Consider the following 21,892-nt stretch of genomic DNA (forward strand, 5'->3'; position numbering starts at 1 on the left):
AAAATGCAGAAAGGATAGGACCATCACCTTCATCTTCAATGTCTTCCTCTTCATATTGGTTGTCCTCATTTTCATCTTGGATGTCCTCATATTCATCTTAGTCGTCGATGTAATCTTGGTCATCTTGGCTGACGATGTCATCTTGGTCATCGTCATTATCATCGCTTTGGACATATAATGTCCTTAACCTATTCACCTCTCCTATTAAGGAAAAAGCTACGAGTTCTCCTCCTTTAAAATTATTCACTGCAATGTACTACTCACATCCATCACCATATATGATGGTTTTATTCTTTCATTTGCGCAGATCCAATCGAATTCGCGCTCCTCATCATCCATAAAGTACAACATGTTACCATATGAATTGTTGAAGCCCCCCTTATGTTGCATGGAACACACTATGCAATAGTTAATAATCAACAATAAAGTCAGTAAAATAGTAAAACAAATGATCAGAATTCAATACAAATTCAAGTTAAAGACCGTCACCACTGATTTTTGAAATCCCTTTCTCAAAAATACCCCGAACTGCACTGTTGTTTCAAGACTGTCCAGACATGAATTTTGGCAGACCTTGCAGGTCTTACGTATCATGGTCCCTAATAATAAGCCCAAGCATTTGTCAAACGGAGCTTCACATATTCATTTCAAAAAAAGACTTAAAGAGCTCCAATCCAGTCCAGGAAGTTGAGAATTGATTCAATACGATCCTCATACATGGAAATACATTACCAATACGGTCCTGGTACTTGGAGAGCCAGTCCACGCTCTACGCGGCAGCTATGTATCACGAATACGTCGTATGACATGTCACCGCATGGCCCACCCGTCAACGCAGACCCCACTCAGCTTGTTGTCTGTTCTCGATCCCCTTTCCTGTCTTCCCCGATTCACCGCGAGAGGCGAACGACGGTGAGCAGGCATGGCGGCGGATGAACGGCGAGCAGGCATTTCGATGGTAGTTCCTGCGGTGGCGAAAGCGACAGCAATGGCGCCGCAACCCGTGGGGAGGCGTTCGTCAACGATGGAGGGCCCTCGACGGCGGCCCAACGTCGAGGCAGCTCCAACCTACAGTATGATTCGTTCATAGCACATAATGTGCTGCGTTTTTTGGCCCAATAACCTGCATTGTGTCGATTAGGTCCAATGCACAAAGTATGATTTGTACATGTCGATTTGCTGCCGTTCGTGAGGAATTGTGCTAGGGTTTGAGCTTTTACTGAATGTTTTGCAGCGAAGGAGAGTGGGTATTTCACTGTCGAAGTGATTCATGGTGGGTATTTCTTTGATAGTGGGCTGAATAGGTGCTATTTGGATGGCAAGAAGGTTTGTTATGATTATTGTCATGTGGAACTAGCATACTACAGTATGTTTGAAGAAATAGTTGAGCACTTGGGATGTGAAAAGGAAGGAAGAATTAATATCTATTGGCTGCCCCCTGGTTGTCAGATTAATGAATGTGCTAAAACTTTGTTGTCCAATGATGTTGACTTAGATGCTATGTATCTTCAGATCAATATAGGGCATAATTTCCAAATGATATATCTTGATCATTTGGATAGCCATATTTCTGGTGGAGATTCTAAATGGGATGATGTTGTGGCTAATCCAGTAGCAGAATTTCCTACTATTTTCAGTCCCATGAAGAAGCCAAGCACTGGAAATTGGATAAGACTATTGAATATTGAATTTGCAAGAACTTGCCATGTTGCACCAGCTGGAAAAGGATTGTTTGTAGTAAATGACAAAGGTGTGCAATTTATTGTGGATAGAAAAATGAAGAAGTGTAGCTGCAAAACATGTGACTTGTCTGGTATCCCATGTTCTCATGGAGTCTATGCTCTCATATATGACAAGATACCACCAGAATCAAGGGTGAACTCTTGTTATTCAATTGAAACATATTGCAAGGCATACGAGCACATTATTATGCCTTGCAAAGATGTGAGTGAGTGGGCAAAGATGAATGGCAGAAAAATCATACCACCACCATTTCAGAAAAAGAAAGGAAGAAGGGCAAGGAATAGGAGACAACAACCTGAAGAGAAAGAGGGGAAAAGAGGTGTGCAAATCAGTAAGTCAAGTACAGTCATCCATTGTGGATACTGTGGTAATGTTGGTCATAACATAACTGGATGCTTGTACTGGAAGTTAGGGCTGAAACCTAAGAAACTGTCTAAAAGGCAAAGAGTTAGAGCAGAGCCAGATGTGTCCTCTTCAGATGAAGAAACTGTTGCATCTATGCAAGATATCAATCTTCAAACAACAGTGGTTATTAACCATGAACAACAATTGTATCAGCCAGAGATAGTAACCTCTTTACAAATGCAGAGAGAGGCAAGGCGGAGAGATGAGATTGTGCAAGGGCCACTGCCAGAAAATGATTTCATACAGCAGCAACAAGTCCTATCACATCCTGCTATTGAACCTACAACAGCAAGAAAAATAGGAGATGTACATAGGAAGAGAGAAGTTGTTGCACTAGCCAGACTTAGAGCTGCAGCTGAGAGAAGAGAGATAGCAGATCAGGCCAAATTTGATGCAACCATTGCAAAATTAAAAGAGGAAGAGGAGAAAATCAAGGTGTCTGCTGAGAAGAAGAAACAAGAACTTCTAGCAAAGAAACAAGCTGCAGAGGAGAAGAAGAAAGCTGCATTAGAAGAAAAAAGAATTGTTGCTGAAGAGAGGAAGAGAACTAGTCAGGAAAAGAAACTAAAATCCCTACAGGAAAAACTTGCCATGGCAGACAAAAGGAGAGAAGCAATGGAAAGAAGGAGAAAGGAGATGGAAGAGGCAAAACAATTGAAGGCACAGGAGGCACATCAAATTACAGAAGCAATGGTTGAGGAGGAGAAGATGAATGCATGTCAGCAAAAACCAACACTGAAGAGAACTGCAGCAAGCTCTAGTCAAAAGAGGAGAGTTTTTAAGAAACCAAGAAAAGTGAAAATGTTGATGAGCTCAGGGGTGGATGAAGAGAAGAGAACTCTGTGAACATGTTCTGCTAGCCTCTTGTAATATATAAACTGTTAGATGCACTAAGATTGTCTCTTTTGTGAACATGTTTGATGCACTAAGATTTCTCCTAAGTTGTCTCTTGTCTCTCATGTGTTAAAGATTGCAACATAACAATCATTTTCGTTTTCATAACAATGATAACATTGCAACATACCAGTACATAATCAGTGAATTACATTCCATGTTCACAAAAGATAGATAGCCTAGATCAGTACAAAAACTACAACATACATCAATTGACGTTGTCGTCGATTTTGCCAAGCACAATGCTGAATTTATGTCTCTGAGTCAGGTCCTCCCCTTCGTTTGGTAGCCATTCATCCGGCAGGTCTTCGGCTAGCAGAGGACCACGATCAACAACCTCTTTCAAGTGACAGATGACAGGATAGACTAGCGTCTTCTTCTTCTTTGGCGAGGACGGCCCGTACAACGGCGCTTCTTCACGCGCGACAAACTCATCAAGAGATTCTGGAGGAGGATCTGTACATAGCGCAAGCTTAGGCTCCGGTATCTCCACATCCAGCAACTTGGCCACTTTGGAAGGGTCACGGAGCCACGCAGTTACCTCCAGCTCTCGTCGGTTCTTTGGCGGTATCATCTCAATCAGATCACCACCCAAATCCTTCAGAACACCTTTAACTGACTGCATCGACCAAGCTTGATCTGGAAGCCCTTCGAAACTTAACTTCGTCTTGTACTCTAGACCAGCCGGAGTGGCTCGAATCTCTCTGACCCAGCGGTGAAATTGGATCCACCGACGGCAACACTTGAACTTCATTGATGATTGCAGCACCAGCATACACTTCTCCTCCGTTGAGAAAAACAGCCACAAGTCATGCGGGGGGCACGCTACCTGGATGCTCACCTCCGATGGTAGGAAGCCACAGCACGCCTCGATGCTGGCCAGGAGAGCCGCCGGTATCACAACCTCCTCGTCGTCTCCAAGTGCACTGGCCAGAAGAACGAATTGGCGGTAGCGAGCCTCCAGCGCATCCATCGATAGCGTCCGTGCCAGCAGGACATGACTCCTCTCTGGACGGAGACAGGCTCACGACGACGCCAAACCTCCTGTGGGTCCATCACCGGCGAGTTGCGGCTGGATCCATCACCGACGACGACCACCGCACGCTCGAGCCACTCATCACCGGAGGGGGTTGCGGGTTGGATTTGGGGATTTTTTTTTTCCCATCGAACTAGCTCACCTCCTCTTATCCACTCCACACTGACAGGTGGGCCATGCGGTGACATGTCATACGGGGTATTCATGATACGTAGCTGCCGCGAGGACCGTATTGGCAAGTATTTCCATGTATGAGAATTGTATCGAAGCAGTTCTCAACTTCCTGGACCGGAGCTCACCGCCAACTTTCAAGATGACAGATGCAATTATCTCCCGGCAACCCTCCTTGCTAGGACCGGCAACATGACGCGAGGAGGCATGCTACGCCCACCTGCATGGAGCTGCAATGAGTGTGCAGCATGCGCAGATGCTAGAACCAGCGACCAGCGACGGCGGATTAGATTCTTGCAATGCTGCAATCGAGAGACGTCATGCTAGTACCGGCATGTTGCGACGACGATCCTATAAGCCATGGCACAGGAGCAGATTTCGAGGGGACAGCAGATCGGTCAACTAACGCAAAGCACCCACCTAATTGATTTGGGTTTTCAGTAGAAACTGACGCATAACCCCTGCTTGCACTGTCCTTTAGGGGAAAGATCAAGTGAGACCATGCAAGGTCTGATGTTTAGCATTGCTGGACCGTGGTGTAGGGTAATGTAGCCACAGAATTATTTCCAGGAACCACACAATCATGTCCATAAAATTCATTCGGTCAGGAACAATGCAGGCAAAGGCATCGGTAATACCGATTGTAACATCAGAATTCATTATCTTTTGGACACTTCAGTAAAAAAAAGTGCAATCCTGGTTGCAGAACATACAAGTACTCAGAGATATAGACGGCACTACTAGGGACAAGTTTGTAAGCTCAAAGCACCAACAAACAAAAAGATCTCCACATAACATGTTGAACTGAGTTCTTAAGCTAGAAATAGAAGCTAAGATTTTTTTTCTCTTTTTAAATAAAATGTATATTCATGTCAAAACAGGAACACCAAACCAAAACCCAAAGATATCTAGAGCTAAAAGGGTCTTATGAATAAATGCTCAATTTCGCACACACCAGGACAATTACAAATCCACTACCAAGAAACAGGAAAAACATCCCAAGTGCCAAAGAATACAATTTAAAATCAAACATATACACAAGAAATTTGATAGGGTAAGTGGTGGAGGTTTAAAATAGGCATGCAAACATATATGAGCAGAACGGCTAAAAAAACCAGCTGCATATTTTATTAGTTACAAAGGTTGTGTACCATACTTTCACTACTCTACTATGGTATTCACCCTAATGCAACCCCATATGAAGGTAACAGCAAGCAAACCCTCTTTAACAACCTCACATCATAACAGCCTATATTTCAGCGACAGTGCCACCCAACTTGCCATAGTGATGGGCAACGAAAGCAGTCATTGTTCAATCAGTTTGATTTCGATGTAGCAAAACTAGAGTTGTAAAAACAAAATTTTCCCATCAAACTGATGGTATCAGCACTAGTCACTACAGAGAAATCTAAATCCCAATTGTTCAGCGAACTAAAATAAACATAATAGAGGATGACCTAATTGTGTGCAGCATTAGGCATACACAAAGGAATTACGAGAGGTAACGTGTTACTCATAAATCAAGGTTCTGCTAGAGCAACAACTGGGCAATCCCTACCAAGGGCAATACTTAAAATCATAGTACTACATAAGAAATGCATCCAGACAACTGGCAGATAATCATGGAACCTCGAATCAGACTGTCCAATTCTAGAATTCTAGAATCATAAGATCTGCAGTAACCACTAAACAAAAGCGCATTATCAAGGAAACAGTAAATAATGCCACATTTAAATGAACAGTGATACCACTACAGAAGAAATTAAATTCATTTGAACAACAAACAGGTAATCAATTTAGGGTAATAAAGGATTTCAACTGGTCAAACGACTTGCAAGTCAGGCAAAATACAGAGCTTATGCTGAATAAAAGTGGTTCCATAATCAGCAAAATATGATGGTATCCCAGGTAGGCTACAAGCATTAATAATAATATCTTTCAGAAACAACGAGACATAATAAACCCTAGGTACCCTAGACCCTTCTCCCGTCGGCAGCGACGGGAGCCATCGTCCTCATCCCTTGCTTAGAATCCGAGCTTGGTGCGGCGCCAGTGCCTGCGCTTGGCGTTGTACCTGAGACAGCCAGGAAACAGCTTAGGGGCGCGGCGCGTCTCCTCTCCATAGATCCATACGAGCTAACACCGAGCGAACATGGAGAAAGAAAGAACGTGGTGGCGGAAGGTACCTGATGGTGTTGTCGGTCCTCATGCGGATCCAGTAGGGGATGGGGCGGTTCTGGCGCTGCTTCTTGGCCAGCTTCTGCTTGATCCGGAAGGTCTTGTGCGACGGCTGCGGCAGATTGGAGGCGACGGATCAGCGGGATTCCAAGGACGAGGGATACGGAGAGGGAAATCGAAGTTGGGTAGAGAGAGATTCGGGGGAGAATGATCGGGGATGCGTACCATCGTGGCGGCGGAGACGAAGGCGGCTGCAGCGGCGGCGGCGGAGACGAAGGCGGCTGCAGCGGCGGCGGCGGCGCGAGGAAACCCTTGGATCGGAGGAGGGGGAAATGGATGCCGTGACGGCTTATATAGTGGAGAGCAGTGTGGTATGGGCCTAACGGGCTGGTGAGTTCTTGGAAAGAAATAGTTCGTTCGGCTGGCTGGACAACTCCGAGTGGGCCTTTGTGTAGGGTTTATGGACTCATAGCGTCATGTCTCGGAAACCATTCGCCCCGGCGAATTGTCAAGGCTTCGCACAAAGGAAAGCGATGCTAACAACGAGTGCTGGGGCAGCCCAGTTCCAGCTACAGTTAGATTGCCCAACCGGTTATGTGAACCTTTTAATATTCTCTATTTTCGGTTTACTTTATCATTTTTCTTGTCTCTTTTTCTTCTTTTATTTTCTTTTCTTTTCTTTCATTTTCTATTTTTAATATATCCTTTTTCATGATATGTTTAAAATTTCAAAAAATGTTCTAAAATCCAAATTTATATAGTATTCTTAGAAACTGTTCCTGTTTCCATATTTTAGCCGTAAATTTAGAAAATGTTAACAAATTCGGAATTTTTGTAAATTCTCAAATATTGTACGCTTATTTTCAAAAACAAAAATGGTAATTTCAATAATTATACAAAATTTTAGAAAATATTTGTATTCTCAAAATAATAACAAATTCAAAAAATGATAGATAATTTCAATAATTATTCTTGTTTCCCAAAAACAAGAAATTCAGAATTTTGTTCATTAAAAAATTGCAAATGCAAAAAATGTTGTGGGAATTTCAGAAAACCCGTAATTTTTTAAATTGACCGTGTTTCCAGTTTTTGTTCCTTTTGTGAAAACAAATATTCAGGAATTTCAGAAAATGTTCTCATTTTCTAAAACATTCATAAATTCAACAAATGTTTCAGAAATGTATTCACTAATTCAAAACAATGTTTGAGGAAATTCAAAGAATATTCATGTTTCCAAATTTAGTTCGGAATATGCAAAGAATGTTCCTGTTTCGAAATTTTGTTCATGAGTTTCGGAAAATGTTCCGGTTTCAATAATTGTTTGCAATTTTAAATAAACGTTTGTGTTTTCAATTTTTTCCCGGAGTTACCAGTTTGTGTTTCGAAAATTGGTTTGGAAACAATTATTCTCAAATTGCTTCAGGAGTTTTGGAAGATTCAAAATTTGTTCTTGTATTTAGAGCTGTTCTCAAATTTTATAAGTTGTTCCTATTTTAAAATATTGTTTAGGAGTTTCGGAACATTGTTTTAAAATAATGTTCTGAATTTTGAAAAAAATGTTCTGGATTTTCAAAAATTGTTCTTGTTTTTAAAAAAATGTTGCGAATGCTTTTGTTCAAAATTTTCATAAGATTTCAAAAAGTGTTCTGGCGTTAACAAAAATGTTTGCATTTTCAAAAATTGTTCGCAAATTGGGGTTCTAAGAAATGTACACTTTATCACAAAAGTGTTTGCATTTTTGAAACTCGCAAAATGATAATGTGAACATCTTTAGAAATTATGAAAATAAAATAAAGGAAAAAGTCTGAAAAAACCTTGAATTCTTACTCCGAGTCTGAATCAAACCCTGAACTCAAAACCCGTGAAACTGTCACCCTGATCTCTCTCATCCGCTAATCCCGGCTGATTCATGCTACATGACCGTTTTTTGCGAACGGGGTTGCTTACGTGGCAAGGATTAAGGGAAATGAGATGCCACGTAGTGCTGACAACGAGTGTCACTCAATAGTCAGCTCGTCGGCCACGCGGGGAAATAAACTGAGAAAGGGACTCGAGTTGGGAGGGTTCGTCGGCGGCATAAATCACAGGAGCTCGCTGGTGCGCGTGGGTGACGGAGGAGGACAGCAACGACAAGTCGTCGCTAGTCGCCGGTGCGAGCGGGCGGAGGAGGAGGAAAGTAGTCAGATGTATTCCTCCTTCGGCACAGCATACCCCGGAGGTGGGCAAGGGTGGACGAGGGCAACGGCCAGGTCGTCGTCGATCGACGGTGCACGCAGGCGGCGGTGGAGGGCAGCACTCGGATGTCTTCCTCCTCCGGTGTAGCATATCTCGAAGGTGGGCGCAGGCAGACAAGGGCATCGATTGGGTCGTCGTGGGCCGCCGGTGCGGGTGAATGAGAATCCCATGGCGTACAAACCGGCGAACAATTGCTACTGTGAGAAGACGACGCCCCGCTGGATTTTACTATTGTTGCGTCTATTGAATTGTAAGATCTCCCTCTCCTTATCTTGTTCTATACCAATTCTGCTTCTTCTTTTTCCTTTGTTGGCTCTGATTCGATTTACGTTGAAGCAGAGAGATGAATGTGGATATTTTTTGTGGCCTGATGACCCTTCCATCCCATTCATCACGCAACTGCTTATTGAGCTTTGAGATGCAATTAGGAGGACTCGGGATGAACTTGATGATGGATGCAAGCATAGCGAAAAGTAGAAGAGAACAATGTTGAGGTTCAAGCATTGAGGGCCAGATGTGAAGGTTTTCAGAGAGCTGCATTGTCTAAGAGTGTGTTATATGGCATCATCATGTTGATGTTAGGTGTAGTTGCAACAAATGTGCAACGTTATTACATCAATGAACATACTGGCCTAGTACCATATGATAGTGAATGTAATGTGAGCTTTTGGAACACTGAATTAGCAAGTGGCAGGTTGTTGTATTGCATTTGACATCTCTTTGTAAGACCAACTAGCAGAATATGGTAGTTATATAATGGAATTTGATAGCAAGTTATAAGATGAGTTTGCATCCTGTTGTAATATGAAGCAGCAGAATATAAGAAATGCATTAAATTTGCATTGGACAAATAGAGAATTGTGGTGCCATTTTAGAAAAAAAACACATAAGTGTGAGGTAAATGACATCATTAATAGGGACACACATAACCACGAGTAAATGACTATACACGCTTAAGAATTTAAACCAAAAGAACATAATAATCACTTATGTAGTACTGCTAACATTTGATTTGATATACTAATAAGACCAGAGAAGAACTAGTAAAGCTTGATCAATTCTTTGATTTTTTTTCTTGGCTTGCACATGCTTTTTCCTGGTAGCCTTCCTCTTCCCTCCACTTACTCCTGCTTTTGCTTCTGCTTGATCTATTTTTTTCCTCTTAGCCTCGTTGGCTTGCTCTGATTTGAGCATTAGTGTTTGCTTGCTGGTGTAACAAAAGACACTACATAAGCATCTCAAACAGTGTGTAAACAATTCAAGCAATACTCAACTACTCCCTTTGTTCCATAATGTAAGACATTTTTTAAGCTAACATAGCTTGCAAAAACATCTTATATTGTGGAACAGGGGGAGTAATTGGAAGGTGCAAAAGTGTTTACCTCGGTTACCTTAATTTTCTTCCCTATTTTCTTCACGAAGGCATTTTTCTTTTGCCCCTTTTCAGGATTCTTTTTGCAACCTCTCTTGTTGTGCCCCTTGTGTCCACACATGCTGCAAGTAACTTTAGTTCCATGCTTTGACATTTTCTTGTCTTTTGGTGTTTCTCCCTCTTCCCTCTTCTTGTCGTTCTTCCTAGGCCTACATGGCATATTCACATAACCAGGTGCTTGTGGTCTAGGCTTGTCAGATATAGGCCATCGTTCCTCTCCTTCAACTGGCTCCAAGCAGTGCTCATATGCCTTTTTAAATTGCTCAACCGAATAGCATTTGTGAATGAAGTCAGTTACTTTTTCTCCACATTTGTATATGGCACTGATGGCATGGCGGCAAAGTAGCCCTGCGAGCTGGAAGTAACCACGAGAGCAAGTCCATCTATCCAAATTGATAGTATAGCTCCTTCCTCTGCCACTCACATGTTTTACCTCAAACCCTTCCTTCACATTCCATAGCACATCGCAGAACTGAGTTAATTTGATGGCCACCTTAAGCTTCTTGAAAATGTTTGGGCATATCTTTGTATTACTAGCAATCCACTTGTCACTCTTGGTTCTATTCTCTTGAATTCTAAGTGTCATCTTCTGCCTATTCTTCTCTAGCATAGAGATGATAGGATAGAATCTGGCCTCAATTATAGCATTGCTAAAGGTCTCACATAGATTGTTATCCACTGAGTCACCTAGGGATCCAACTGGAAAGAATTCTCTAGCCCAATGCTTAGGCTCTGTATTCATTATTTCCCTTGCACCTTCACGTGTATCTTGAGATAACTTGGCTTTCCTATACATGAAATCTTCTCTGTTTGCAGCCTTGGCAATTGCCCAATTTTTCTTTGCAGAGCATGCTCTCTAAACATCTTTTTCCAGTTAGCATAGATGTGTCTAGCACACATTCTGTGTTGTGCATTTGGTAGATAGTCTTTCATGCCACTTAGCAACCCTTGCACAGATAATTTCATTAGTATTTTAAGTACTTGATAACGTATTTTTATTAGTTGAATATTGATACGTCCATTTTGCATCATGCTTTCATGTTGATATTTATCACTTTATGGGTTGTTATATTACTTTGTGGTACCATATTTATGCCTTTTCTCTCTTATTTTGCAAGGTTTATTTGAAGAGGGAGAATTCAGGCACCTAGAATTCTGGAGTGGAAAAAGGAGCAAATCTGAGTCCTCTATTCTTCACAACTCCAAATACCCTGAAAATTTACGTGGATTTTTTTGGGAATATATAAAAAATACTGGGCGAAAGAAGTACCAGGGCCCCACAAGTCTGGTAGCCGCCCCCTGGTGGCGGCTACAGGGCTTGTGGGCTCCCTGACGGCCCACTGGCCCCCCTCTTTTGCTATATGAAGGGTTTCGTTCCAGAAAAAATCAAGAGGGAGCTTTTTCGTGGTTTCGCCGCCGCCACGAGGCGGAACTTGAGCAGATCCAATCTAGAGCTCCGGCAAGACGATCTTGTTGGGGAAACTTCCCTCCCGGAGGGGGAATGTGACAGCCCGATGCCGACGTTCCAGAAGATCCCCCCTTTATTCCGTTTTCGTCGTGTGTCTATTTTCTTTTGTCGCATCATCCGCATCATCGGCATTGCATCAGTACCCCATTGCCGCTAGTTTTCAAAACTTCCATCCGTTGTTAGTTGCCGGTTCTCGTCGTTGTCCGTTCTGAGCCCGACCGCACTCGCACGCGCCCGCGGCATCGTCAAGACCTTGTTTTTATAACATGTATAAAACTTTCTTCGATTGAGCTGGAACTTGGCGTGCGGTCTTAATATAGCGTAGGTAGGCCGCCTGTCAAATTTCATCGCAATCAGAGTTCGTTTGGTACCCGTACCATTAAATATATAGCGGCAATATAGCTGGTCTAATCGCAAGCGTTTTCGGTGTTTTATAACATGATGCCGGGTAGCCCGTTTTCCCTCTCGTCTCCGCCTAGCCCCTCTGCACAGTGCACCGACCCTACGCGCAGCCCAGTCCGAAAATCTCCCGAAGCCCGAAACGGTTGGTCGTGACCGTTGGGTCCGGATCAACCCCGTTTTACCCTAAACCATCTTCGGTTTGTCCATTGGACCCCCTAACCTAATCATCTAGACCACCCGATCTAAATCGGAGGGTCCAGATGCCCCTAAAGCCTAATCCACTAGCTATATGTACAACACCCCTACCTACTAGGGACAAACCCTAACTCCTAGGAGCCTTGTCCCAACAGCCGCCACCACATGCTGTCTCCCACCTCGGGTTTCCCAGATGCAAAACCGAGTCAACCAGGCAGGCCTCCACCTCTCCCTCGTTCATGTGCAGCCAAGCCTGCAGCGCCTGATGAGCCCCTGTGTGCCTCCCTTCCTTCCCTCTGCAGCAGCCCCGCCGCAGCCAGGTCCTCCTGCCCGGGCGAGGAGGAGGGGCTCCTCCCGCGTCGCATCGCCAGCCCAGCGCTCCGCCGATCTGCTTTGTCGCGCCGCCCCAAGGGCCTCGTCGTGGCCAGGTCCCTTCCCTCTCCTTCCTCCCATCTATCTCTCGTCTCACGTTCTCTCTCCCCCTGTCTTTTCTTTCTACAGGCTGCAGCAGCACTTGCAACCCGGAGCTTGCCGTCGTTCGCCCCATGCCGTCAGCCCTCGCCGTTGCTGAACCTCAGAATGGAGCCCTGCTTCGCCCCTCTTCCTTCTCCTCCTCGAGTTCTCCTCTCTCTCCCCTCGTTCACCTCTCTCCCCTCTCTTCCCTAACAAACCTAAAATGTGATTAGGACAAATCTGGACAGAAGTAAGATTTAACACGTGGGGTCATTTCGGAGATGCTATATGACGTTTCCGGCCTCATTTAAAATGCCTAGATAGGTATTTTAATTACGCTTCACCCCTTGCCATGTTAACAACAATTTAATATTGCCGTGTAAATAATCGGGAGTGAATTAAATAATTAATCGTGGAGTTTCGTCGGTATGGAACTCTTGCATATCGAGCTTCATTTAATGTGTAGTGTTTTGCGTGAGGTGAATTGCCATGCCATCCCTTGCATCATTGAACTGATCATGCATCATATTAGGTTTGCATCATGTTGTGCATCTTGTGGTGAATTTCTGTGTTGATGTTTGTTTCCGGTTTGCTCCGTCTCGATAGAGTTCCACAAGCATGTCGGAAAGTGAGGACCCGTTCAACTATGTTGGTTCGTCGACTTCACGGAGTCGTTCTTCTCCAAGCGGGATCTCACGCAAGATGACCATTTCCCCAGATACCATTACTATCATTGCCATGCTAGCATTACCGTTTCTATCGATTATGTCTCGTTGCCTACCACATGTTAAATATCAGCCTCTCAACAATGTCATGATAACCTTCAACCTGTCCGACCTAGCAAACCACTGATTGGCTATGTTACCGCTTGCTTAACCCTGTGTAGCGTTGCTAGTTGCAGGTGCAGTTGCTTCCATGTGATTACATGGGTTCCTTGTTATATCACCCTATTAATGCTATTTAATTTAATGCACCTATATACTGTTGGAATTATGCCCTAGAGGCAATAATAAATATAGTTATTATTATAATTCCTGTATCAAGATAATCGTTTATTATCCATGCTATAATTGTATTGAATGAAGACTCATTTACATGTGTGGATACATAGACAAAACACCGTCCCTAGCAAGCCTCTAGTTGGCTAGCCAGTTGATCAAAGATAGTCAGTGTCTTCTGATTATGAACAAAGTGTTGTTGCTTGATAACTAGATCACGTCATTAGGAGAATCACGTGATGGACTAGACCCAAACTAATAGACGTAGCATGTTGATCGTGTCATTTTGTTGCTACTGTTTTCTGCGTGTCAAGTATTTATTCCTATGACCATGAGATCATATAACTCACTGACACCGGAGGAATGCTTTGTGTGTATCAAACGTCGCAACGTAACTGGGTGACTATAAAGATGCTCTACAGGTATCTCCAAAGGTGTTAGTTGAGTTAGTATGGATCAAGACTGGGATTTGTCACTCCGTGTGAACGGAGAGGTATCTCGGGGCCCACTCGGTAATACAACATCACACACAAGCCTTGCAAGCAATGTAACTTAGTGTAAGTTGCGGGATCTTGTATTACGGAACGAGTAAAGAGACTTGCCGGTAAACGAGATTGAAATAGGTATACGGATACTGACGGTCGAATCTCGGGTAAGTAACATACCGAAGGACAAAGGGAATGACATACGGGATTATATGAATCCTTGGCACTGAGGTTCAAACGATAAGATCTTCGTAGAATATGTAGGATCCAATATGGGCATCCAGGTCCCGCTATTGGATATTGACCGAGGAGTCTCTCGGGTCATGTCTACATAGTTCTCGAACCCGCAGGGTGTGCACACTTAAGGTTCGACGTTGTTTTATGCGTATTTGAGTTATATGGTTGGTTACCGAATGTTGTTCGGAGTCCTGGATGAGATCACGGACGTCACGAGGGTTTCCGGAATAGTCCGGAAACGAAGATTGATATATAGGATGACCTCATTTGATTACCGGAAGGTTTTCGGAGTTACCAGGAATGTACCGGGAATGACGAATGGGTTCCGGGAGTTCACCGGGGGGGGGGGGGGGGGGGGGGCAACCCACCCCGGGGAAGCCCATAGGCCTTGAGGGTGGCACACCAGCCCTTAGTGGGCTGGTGGGACAGCCCAAAAGGGCTCTATGCGCCAAGAAGAAAAAATCAAGAGAAAAAAGAAGGAGGAGGTGGGAAGGAAGGGGGACTCCCTCCCACCAAACCAAGTCCAACTCGGTTTGGGGGGGGGGAGTCCTCCCCCCTTGGACTCGTCCGACCCCCTTGGGGCTCCTTGAGCCCCAAGGCAAGGTCCCCTCCCTCCCACCTATATATACGGAGGTTTTAGGGCTGATTTGAGACGATTTTTCCACGGCAGCCCGACCACATACCTCCACGGTTTTTCCTCTAGATCGCGTTTGTGCGGAGCTCGGGCGGAGCCCTGCTGAGACAAGGTCATCACCAACCTCCGGAGCGCCGTCACGCTGCCGGAGAACTCTTCTACCTCTCCGTCTCTCTTGCTGGATCAAGAAGGCCGAGATCATCGTCGAGCTGTACGTGTGCTGAACGCGGAGGTGCCGTCCGTTCGGTACTGGATCGTGGGACTGATCGCGGGATTGTTCGCGGGGCGGATCGAGGGACGTGAGGACGTTCCACTACATCAACCGCGTTCACTAACGCTTTTGCTGTACGATCTACAAGGGTACGTAGATCACTCATCCCCTCTCGTAGATGGACATCACCATGATAGGTCTTCGTGCGCGTAGGAAAATTTTTGTTTCCCATGCGACGTTCCCCAACAGTGGCATCATGAGCTAGGTTCATGCGTAGATGTCTTCTCGAGTAGAACACAAAAGTTTTTGTGGGCGGTGATGTGCGTTTTGCTGCCCTCCTTAGTCTTTTCTTGATTCCGCGGTATTGTTGGATTGAAGCGGCTTGGACCGACATTACTCGTACGCTTACGAGAGACTGGTTTCATCGTTACGAGTGACTCCGTTGCTCAAAGATGACTGGCAAGTGTCGGTTTCTCCAACTTTAGTTGAATCGGATTTGACCGAGGAGGTCCTTGGATGAGGTTAAATAGCAACTCATATATCTCCGTTGTGGTGTTTGCGTAAGTAAGATGCGATCCTACTAGATACCCATGGTCACCACGTAAAACATGCAACAACAAAATTAGGGGACGTCTAACTTGTTTTTGCAGGGTATGCTTGTGATGTGATATGGCCAATGATGAGATGTGATATATTGGATGTATGAGATGATCATGTTGTAATAGAAATATCGACTTGCACGTCGATGGTACGGCAACCGACAGGAGCCATAGAGTTGTCTTTATACTAACGTGTGTGCTTGCAGATGCGTTTACTATTTTGCTAGGATGTAGCTTTAGTAGTAATAGCATGAGTAGCACGACAACCCCGATAGAAACACGTTGATGGAGATCATGGTGTGGCGCCGGTGACAAGAAGATCGTGCCGGTGCTTTGGTGATGGAGATCAAGAAGCACGTGATGATGGCCATATCATGTCACTTATGAATTGCATGTGATGTTAATCCTTTTATGCACCTTATTTTGCTTAGAACGACGGTAGCATTATGAGGTGATCTCTCACTAAAATTTCAAGACGAAATTGTGTTCTCCCCGACTGTGCACCGTTGCTACAGTTCGTCGTTTCGAGACACCACGTGATGATCGGGTGTGATAGACTCAACGTTCACATACAACGGGTGCAAAACAGTTGCGCACGCGGAACACTCGGGTTAAGCTTGACGAGCCTAGCATGTGCAGACATGGCCTCGGAACACATGAGACCGAAAGGTCGATCATGAATCATATAGATGATATGATTAGCATAGGGATGCTTACCACTGAAACTATACTCAACTCACGTGATGATCGGACTTGAGCTAGTGTAAGTGGATCATGAACCACTCAAATGACTAGAGAGATGTACTTTTTGAGTGGGAGTTTAGCAAATAATTTGATTAAGTTAAAACTCTAATTATCTTGAACATAGTCTAAGTCCACTTTGAATATATTTGTGTTGTAGATCATGGCTCACGCGACAGTCATCCTGAATTTTAATACGTTCCTAGAGAAAGCTAAGTTGAAAGATGATGGAAGCAACTTTGTAGACTGGGCTCGTAATCTTAAGCTAATCTTACAAGCTGGGAAGAAGGATTATGTCCTTAATGCTGCGTTAGGAGATGAACCACCCGCTACGGCTGATCAGGATGTTAAGAACGCTTGGTTAGCATGTAAGGAGGACTACTCAATAGTTCAATGTGCAGTCTTGTATGGCTTAGAACCGGGACTTCAACGTCGCTTTGAGCGTCATGGAGCATTTGAGATGTTCCAGGAGTTGGAGTTTATCTTTCAGAAGAACGCCCAGATCGAGAGGTATGAGACCTCCGATAAACTCTATGCTTGCAAGATGGAGGAAAACTCATCTGTCAGTGAACATGTGCTCAAAATGTCTGGGTACTCAAACCGTCTAGCTGAGCTGGGGATTGAACTCCCGCAAGAAGCTATCACTGACAGAATCCTTCAATCACTGCCGCCAAGCTATAAAGGCTTTGTGTTGAACTACAACATGCAAGGGATGAACAAGTCTCCCGGCGAGTTGTTTGCGATGCTGAAAGTCGCAGAGTCTGAACTCCGTAAAGAGCATCAAGTGTTGATGGTGAATAAGACCACTAGTTTCAAGAGAAACGGCAAAGGCAAGAAGGGCAATTTGAAGAAGAGCGGCAAGCCTGTTGCCAATCCGACGAAGAAACCCAAAGCTGTACCTAAGCCGGAAACGGAGTGCTACTATTGCAAGGTATGGGTCACTGGAAGCGCAATTGCCCCAAGTATGTGGTAGATAAGAAGGCGGGCAAAGAAAAATCAGGTATATTTGATATACATGTTATTGATGTGTACTTAACCGGCTCTCGTAGTAGTGCCTGGGTATTCGATACCGGTTCCGTTGCTCATATTTGCAACTCGAAACAGGAACTGCGGAATAGGCGAAGGCTGGCGAAAGATGAAGTGACGATGCGCGTAGGAAATGGTTCCAAGGTTGATGCAGTCGCCGTCGGCACAGTGTCACCTCAGTTACCGTCAGGATTAGTGATGAACTTAAATCATTGTTATTTAGTGCCTGCGTTGAGCATGAACATTATATCTGGATCTTGTTTATTGCGAGACGGTTACTCTTTTAAGTCAGAGAATAATGGTTGTTCTATTTCTATGAGTAACATCTATTATGGTCATGCACCGAATGTGAGAGGATTGTTCATATTGAATCTTGATAGCGATACGCATATACATAACATTGAGACCAAAAGAGATAGAGTTAACAATGATAGCGCCATATTTTTGTGGCACTGCCGCTTAGGTCATATTGGTGTAAAGCGCATGAAGAAACTCCATGCTGATGGACTTTTGGAGTCACTTGACTTTGATTCACTTGACACGTGCGAACCATGCCTCATGGGCAAGATGACTAAGACTCCGTTCTCCGGAACAATGGAGCGTGCAAGTGACTTGTTGGAAATCATACATACCGATGTGTGTGGTCCGATGAGCGTGGAGGCACGCGGCGGATATCGTTATTTTCTCACCTTCACTGACGATTTAAGTAGATATGGTTATGTCTACTTGATGAAACACAAGTCTGAAACATTTGAAAAGTTCAAGCAATTTCAGAGTGAAGTGGAAAATCATCGTAACAAGAAGATCAAGTTCCTACGGTCTGATCGTGGGGGTGAATATCTGAGTTTCGAGTTTGGTACTCACTTAAGACAATGTGGAATTGTTTCACAGTTAACACCGCCTGGAACACCACAGCGTAATGGTGTGTCCGAACGTCGTAATCGTACTCTATTAGAGATGGTGCGATCTATGATGTCTCTTACTGATTTGCCGTTATCATTTTGGGGCTATGCATTAGAAACAGCTGCATTCACTTTAAATAGGGCACCATCAAAATCCGTTGAGACGACACCATACGAACTGTGGTATGGCAAAAGGCCAAAGTTGTCGTTTCTTAAAGTTTGGGGATGTGATGCTTATGTCAAAAAGCTTCAGCCTGAAAAGCTGGAACCCAAAGCGGAAAAGTGCGTCTTCATAGGTTACCCTAAAGAGACAGTTGGGTACACCTTATCTCAAATCCGAGGGCAAAGTGTTTGTTGCTAAAAACGGAGCTTTTCTCGAGAAGGAGTTTCTCTCGAGAGAATTGAGTGGGAGGAAGATAGAACTTGACGAGGTTGTCGAACCTCTCATCCCTGTGGATGGTGGCACAGGGCAAGGGGAAACCTCTGTCATTGCAACACCGGTTGAGGAGGAAGTTAATGATGATGATCATGAAACTCCAGTTCAAGTTTCTGTCGAACCACGCAGGTCGACGAGACCACGTGCTGCTCGAGAGTGGTACGGTAATCCCGTCTTATCAATCATGTTGTTAGACAACAATGAACCTGCGAATTATGAAGAAGCAATGGTGGGCCCAGATTCCAACAAATGGCTGGAAGCCATGAAGTCCGAGATAGGATCCATGTATGAGAACAAAGTGTGGACTTTGGAGGTACTGCCTGAGGGTCGCAAGGCCATTCAGAACAAATGGATCTTTAAGAGGAAGACGGACGCTGACGGTAATGTGACCGTTTATAAAGCTCGACTTGTGGCAAAGGGTTTTTCACAAGTTCAAGGAGTTGACTACGATGAGACTTTCTCACCCGTAGCGATGCTTAAGTCCGTCAGAATCATGTTAGCAATAGCTGCATTTTTCGATTATGAAATCTGGCAGATGGATGTCAAAACGGCGTTCCTTAACGGTTTCCTTAAGGAAGAGTTGTATATGATACAACCCGAAGGTTTTGTCGATCCTAAGAATGCTAACAAGGTGTGCAAGCTCCAACAATCCATTTATGGACTGGTGCAAGCATCTCGGAGTTGGAACAAACGCTTTGATGAGGTGATCAAAGCATTTGGGTTTATACAAGTGGTTGGAGAATCTTGTATTTACAAGAAAGTGAGTGGGAGCTCTGTGGCGTTTCTAATATTATATGTGGATGACATATTACTGATTGGAAACAACGTAGAGTTTTTGGAGAGCATAAAAGGTTACTTGAATAAAAGTTTCTCTATGAAGGACCTAGGAGAAGCTGCTTACATTCTAGGCATTAAGATCTATAGGGATAGATCAAAACGCCTAATAGGACTTTCACAAAGCACATACCTTGATAAAGTTTTGAAGAGGTTCAAAATGGAACAGTCCAAGAAAGGGTTCTTGCCAGTGTTACAAGGTACGAGATTGAGTAAGACTCAGTGCCCAGCAACTGATGAAGATAGAGAGCATATGCGCTCCGTCCCCTATGCTTCAGCCATAGGTTCTATCATGTATGCGATGCTGTGCACTAGACCGGATGTTAGCCTGGTCATAAGTATGGCAGGTAGGTTCCAGAGTAATCCAGGAGTGGATCACTGGACAGCGGTCAAGAATATCCTGAAGTACCTGAAAAGGACTAAGGAGATGTTTCTTGTGTATGGAGGTGACGAAGAGCTCGCCGTAAAAGGTTACGTTGATGCAAGCTTTGACACAGATCCGGACGACTCTAAGTCGCAAACCGGATACGTATTTATTCTTAATGGGGGTGCAGTAAGCTGGTGCAGTTCCAAGCAAAGCGTCGTAGCAGATTCTACATGTGAAGCGGAGTACATGGCTGCCTCGGAGGCGGCTAAGGAGGGTGTCTGGATGAAACAATTCATGACCGATCTTGGAGTGGTGCCAAGCGCACTGAATCCAATAACCTTGTTCTGTGACAACACTGGTGCCATTGCTTTAGCAAAGGAACCACGGTTTCACAAGAAGACCAGACACATCAAACGACGCTTCAACCTCATCCGCGACTACGTCGAGGGAGAGGACGTGAATATATGCAAAGTGCACACGGATCTGAATGTAGCGGACCCGCTGACTAAACCTCTTCCACGGCCAAAGCATGATCAACACCAGAACTGTATGGGTGTTAGATTTATTACAATGTAATTCACATGGTGATGTGAGGGCTAGATTATTGACTCTAGTGCAAGTGGGAGACTGTTGGAATTATGCCCTAGAGGCAATAATAAATATAGTTATTATTATAATTCCTGTATCAAGATAATCGTTTATTATCCATGCTATAATTGTATTGAATGAAGACTCATTTACATGTGTGGATACATCGACAAAACACCGTCCCTAGCAAGCCTCTAGTTGGCTAGCCAGTTGATCAAAGATAGTCAGTGTCTTCTGATTATGAACAAACTGTTGTTGCTTGATAACTGGATCACGTCATTAGGAGAATCACGTGATGGACTAGACCCAAACTAATAGACGTAGCATGTTGATCGTGTCATTTTGTTGCTACTGTTTTCTGCGTGTCAAGTATTTATTCCTATGACCATTTGATCATATAACTCACTGACACCGGAGGAATGCTTTGTGTGTATCAAACGTCGCAACGTAACTGGGTGACTATAAAGATGCTCTACACGTATCTCCGAAGGTGTTAGTTGAGTTAGTATGGATCAAGACTGGGATTTGTCACTCCGTGTGAACGGAGAGGTATCTCGGGGCCCACTCGGTAATACAACATCACACACAAGCCTTGCAAGCAATGTAACTTAGTGTAAGTTGCGGGATCTTGTATTACGGAACGAGTAAAGAGACTTGCCGGTAAACGAGATTGAAATAGGTATACGGATACTGACGATCGAATCTCGGGTAAGTAACATACCGAAGGACAAAGGGAATGACATACGGGATTATATGAATCCTTGGCACTGAGGTTCAAATGATAAGATCTTCGTAGAATATGTAGGATCCAATATGGGCATCCAGGTCCCGCTATTGGATATTGACCGAGGAGTCTCTCGGGTCATGTCTACATAGTTCTCGAACCCGCAGGGTCTGCACACTTAAGGTTCGACGTTGTTTTATGCGTATTTGAGTTATATGGTTGGTTACCGAATGTTGTTCGGAGTCCCGGATGAGATCACGGATCACGAGGGTTTCCGGAATAGTCCGGAAACGAAGATTGATATATAGGATGACCTAATTTGATTACCGGAAGGTTTTCGGAGTTACCGGGAATGTACCGGGAATGACGAATGGGTTCCGGGAGTTCACCGGGGGGGCAACCCACCCCGGGGAAGCCCATAGGCCTTGAGGGTGGCACACCAGCCCTTAGTGGGCTGGTGGGACAGCCCAAAAGGGCTCTATGCGCCAAGAAGAAAAA

General features: G+C 44.3%; 1 protein-coding gene across 1 annotated transcript; it reads right to left on the reverse strand.

Moving 5' to 3' along the window:
- Nucleotides 1-6,044: 6,044 nt before the first annotated feature.
- LOC123408269 lies at nucleotides 6,045-12,524 on the reverse strand. The gene is made up of 4 exons (XM_045101416.1): nucleotides 12,371-12,524; nucleotides 6,653-6,852; nucleotides 6,436-6,539; nucleotides 6,045-6,323 (listed from the first exon to the last, which is right to left on the reverse strand). The coding sequence occupies exons 1-4, from the start codon at nucleotides 12,522-12,524 to the stop codon at nucleotides 6,275-6,277; spliced, it is 507 nt and encodes a 168-aa protein (XP_044957351.1). The 3' UTR covers nucleotides 6,045-6,274.
- Nucleotides 12,525-21,892: the final 9,368 nt, after the last annotated feature.

Source organism: Hordeum vulgare, chromosome 7H (genome assembly GCF_904849725.1).
Source record: "Hordeum vulgare subsp. vulgare chromosome 7H, MorexV3_pseudomolecules_assembly, whole genome shotgun sequence".
Lineage (NCBI taxonomy): Eukaryota > Viridiplantae > Streptophyta > Magnoliopsida > Poales > Poaceae > Hordeum > Hordeum vulgare.

Coding starts and splice junctions, on each gene's coding strand:
- LOC123408269 (XM_045101416.1), bottom strand. CDS start 12,524: ATGCGACGCGGGAGGAGCCCCTCCTCCTCGCCCGGGCAGGAGGACCTG. Junction 6,853..12,370: donor GAGAGGTGGAGGCCTGCCTG/GTTGACTCGGTT, acceptor GGAGTTGTCCAG/CCAGCCGAACGAACTATTTC. Junction 6,540..6,652: donor TCGTCTCCGCCGCCACGATG/GTACGCATCCCC, acceptor AATCTGCCGCAG/CCGTCGCACAAGACCTTCCG.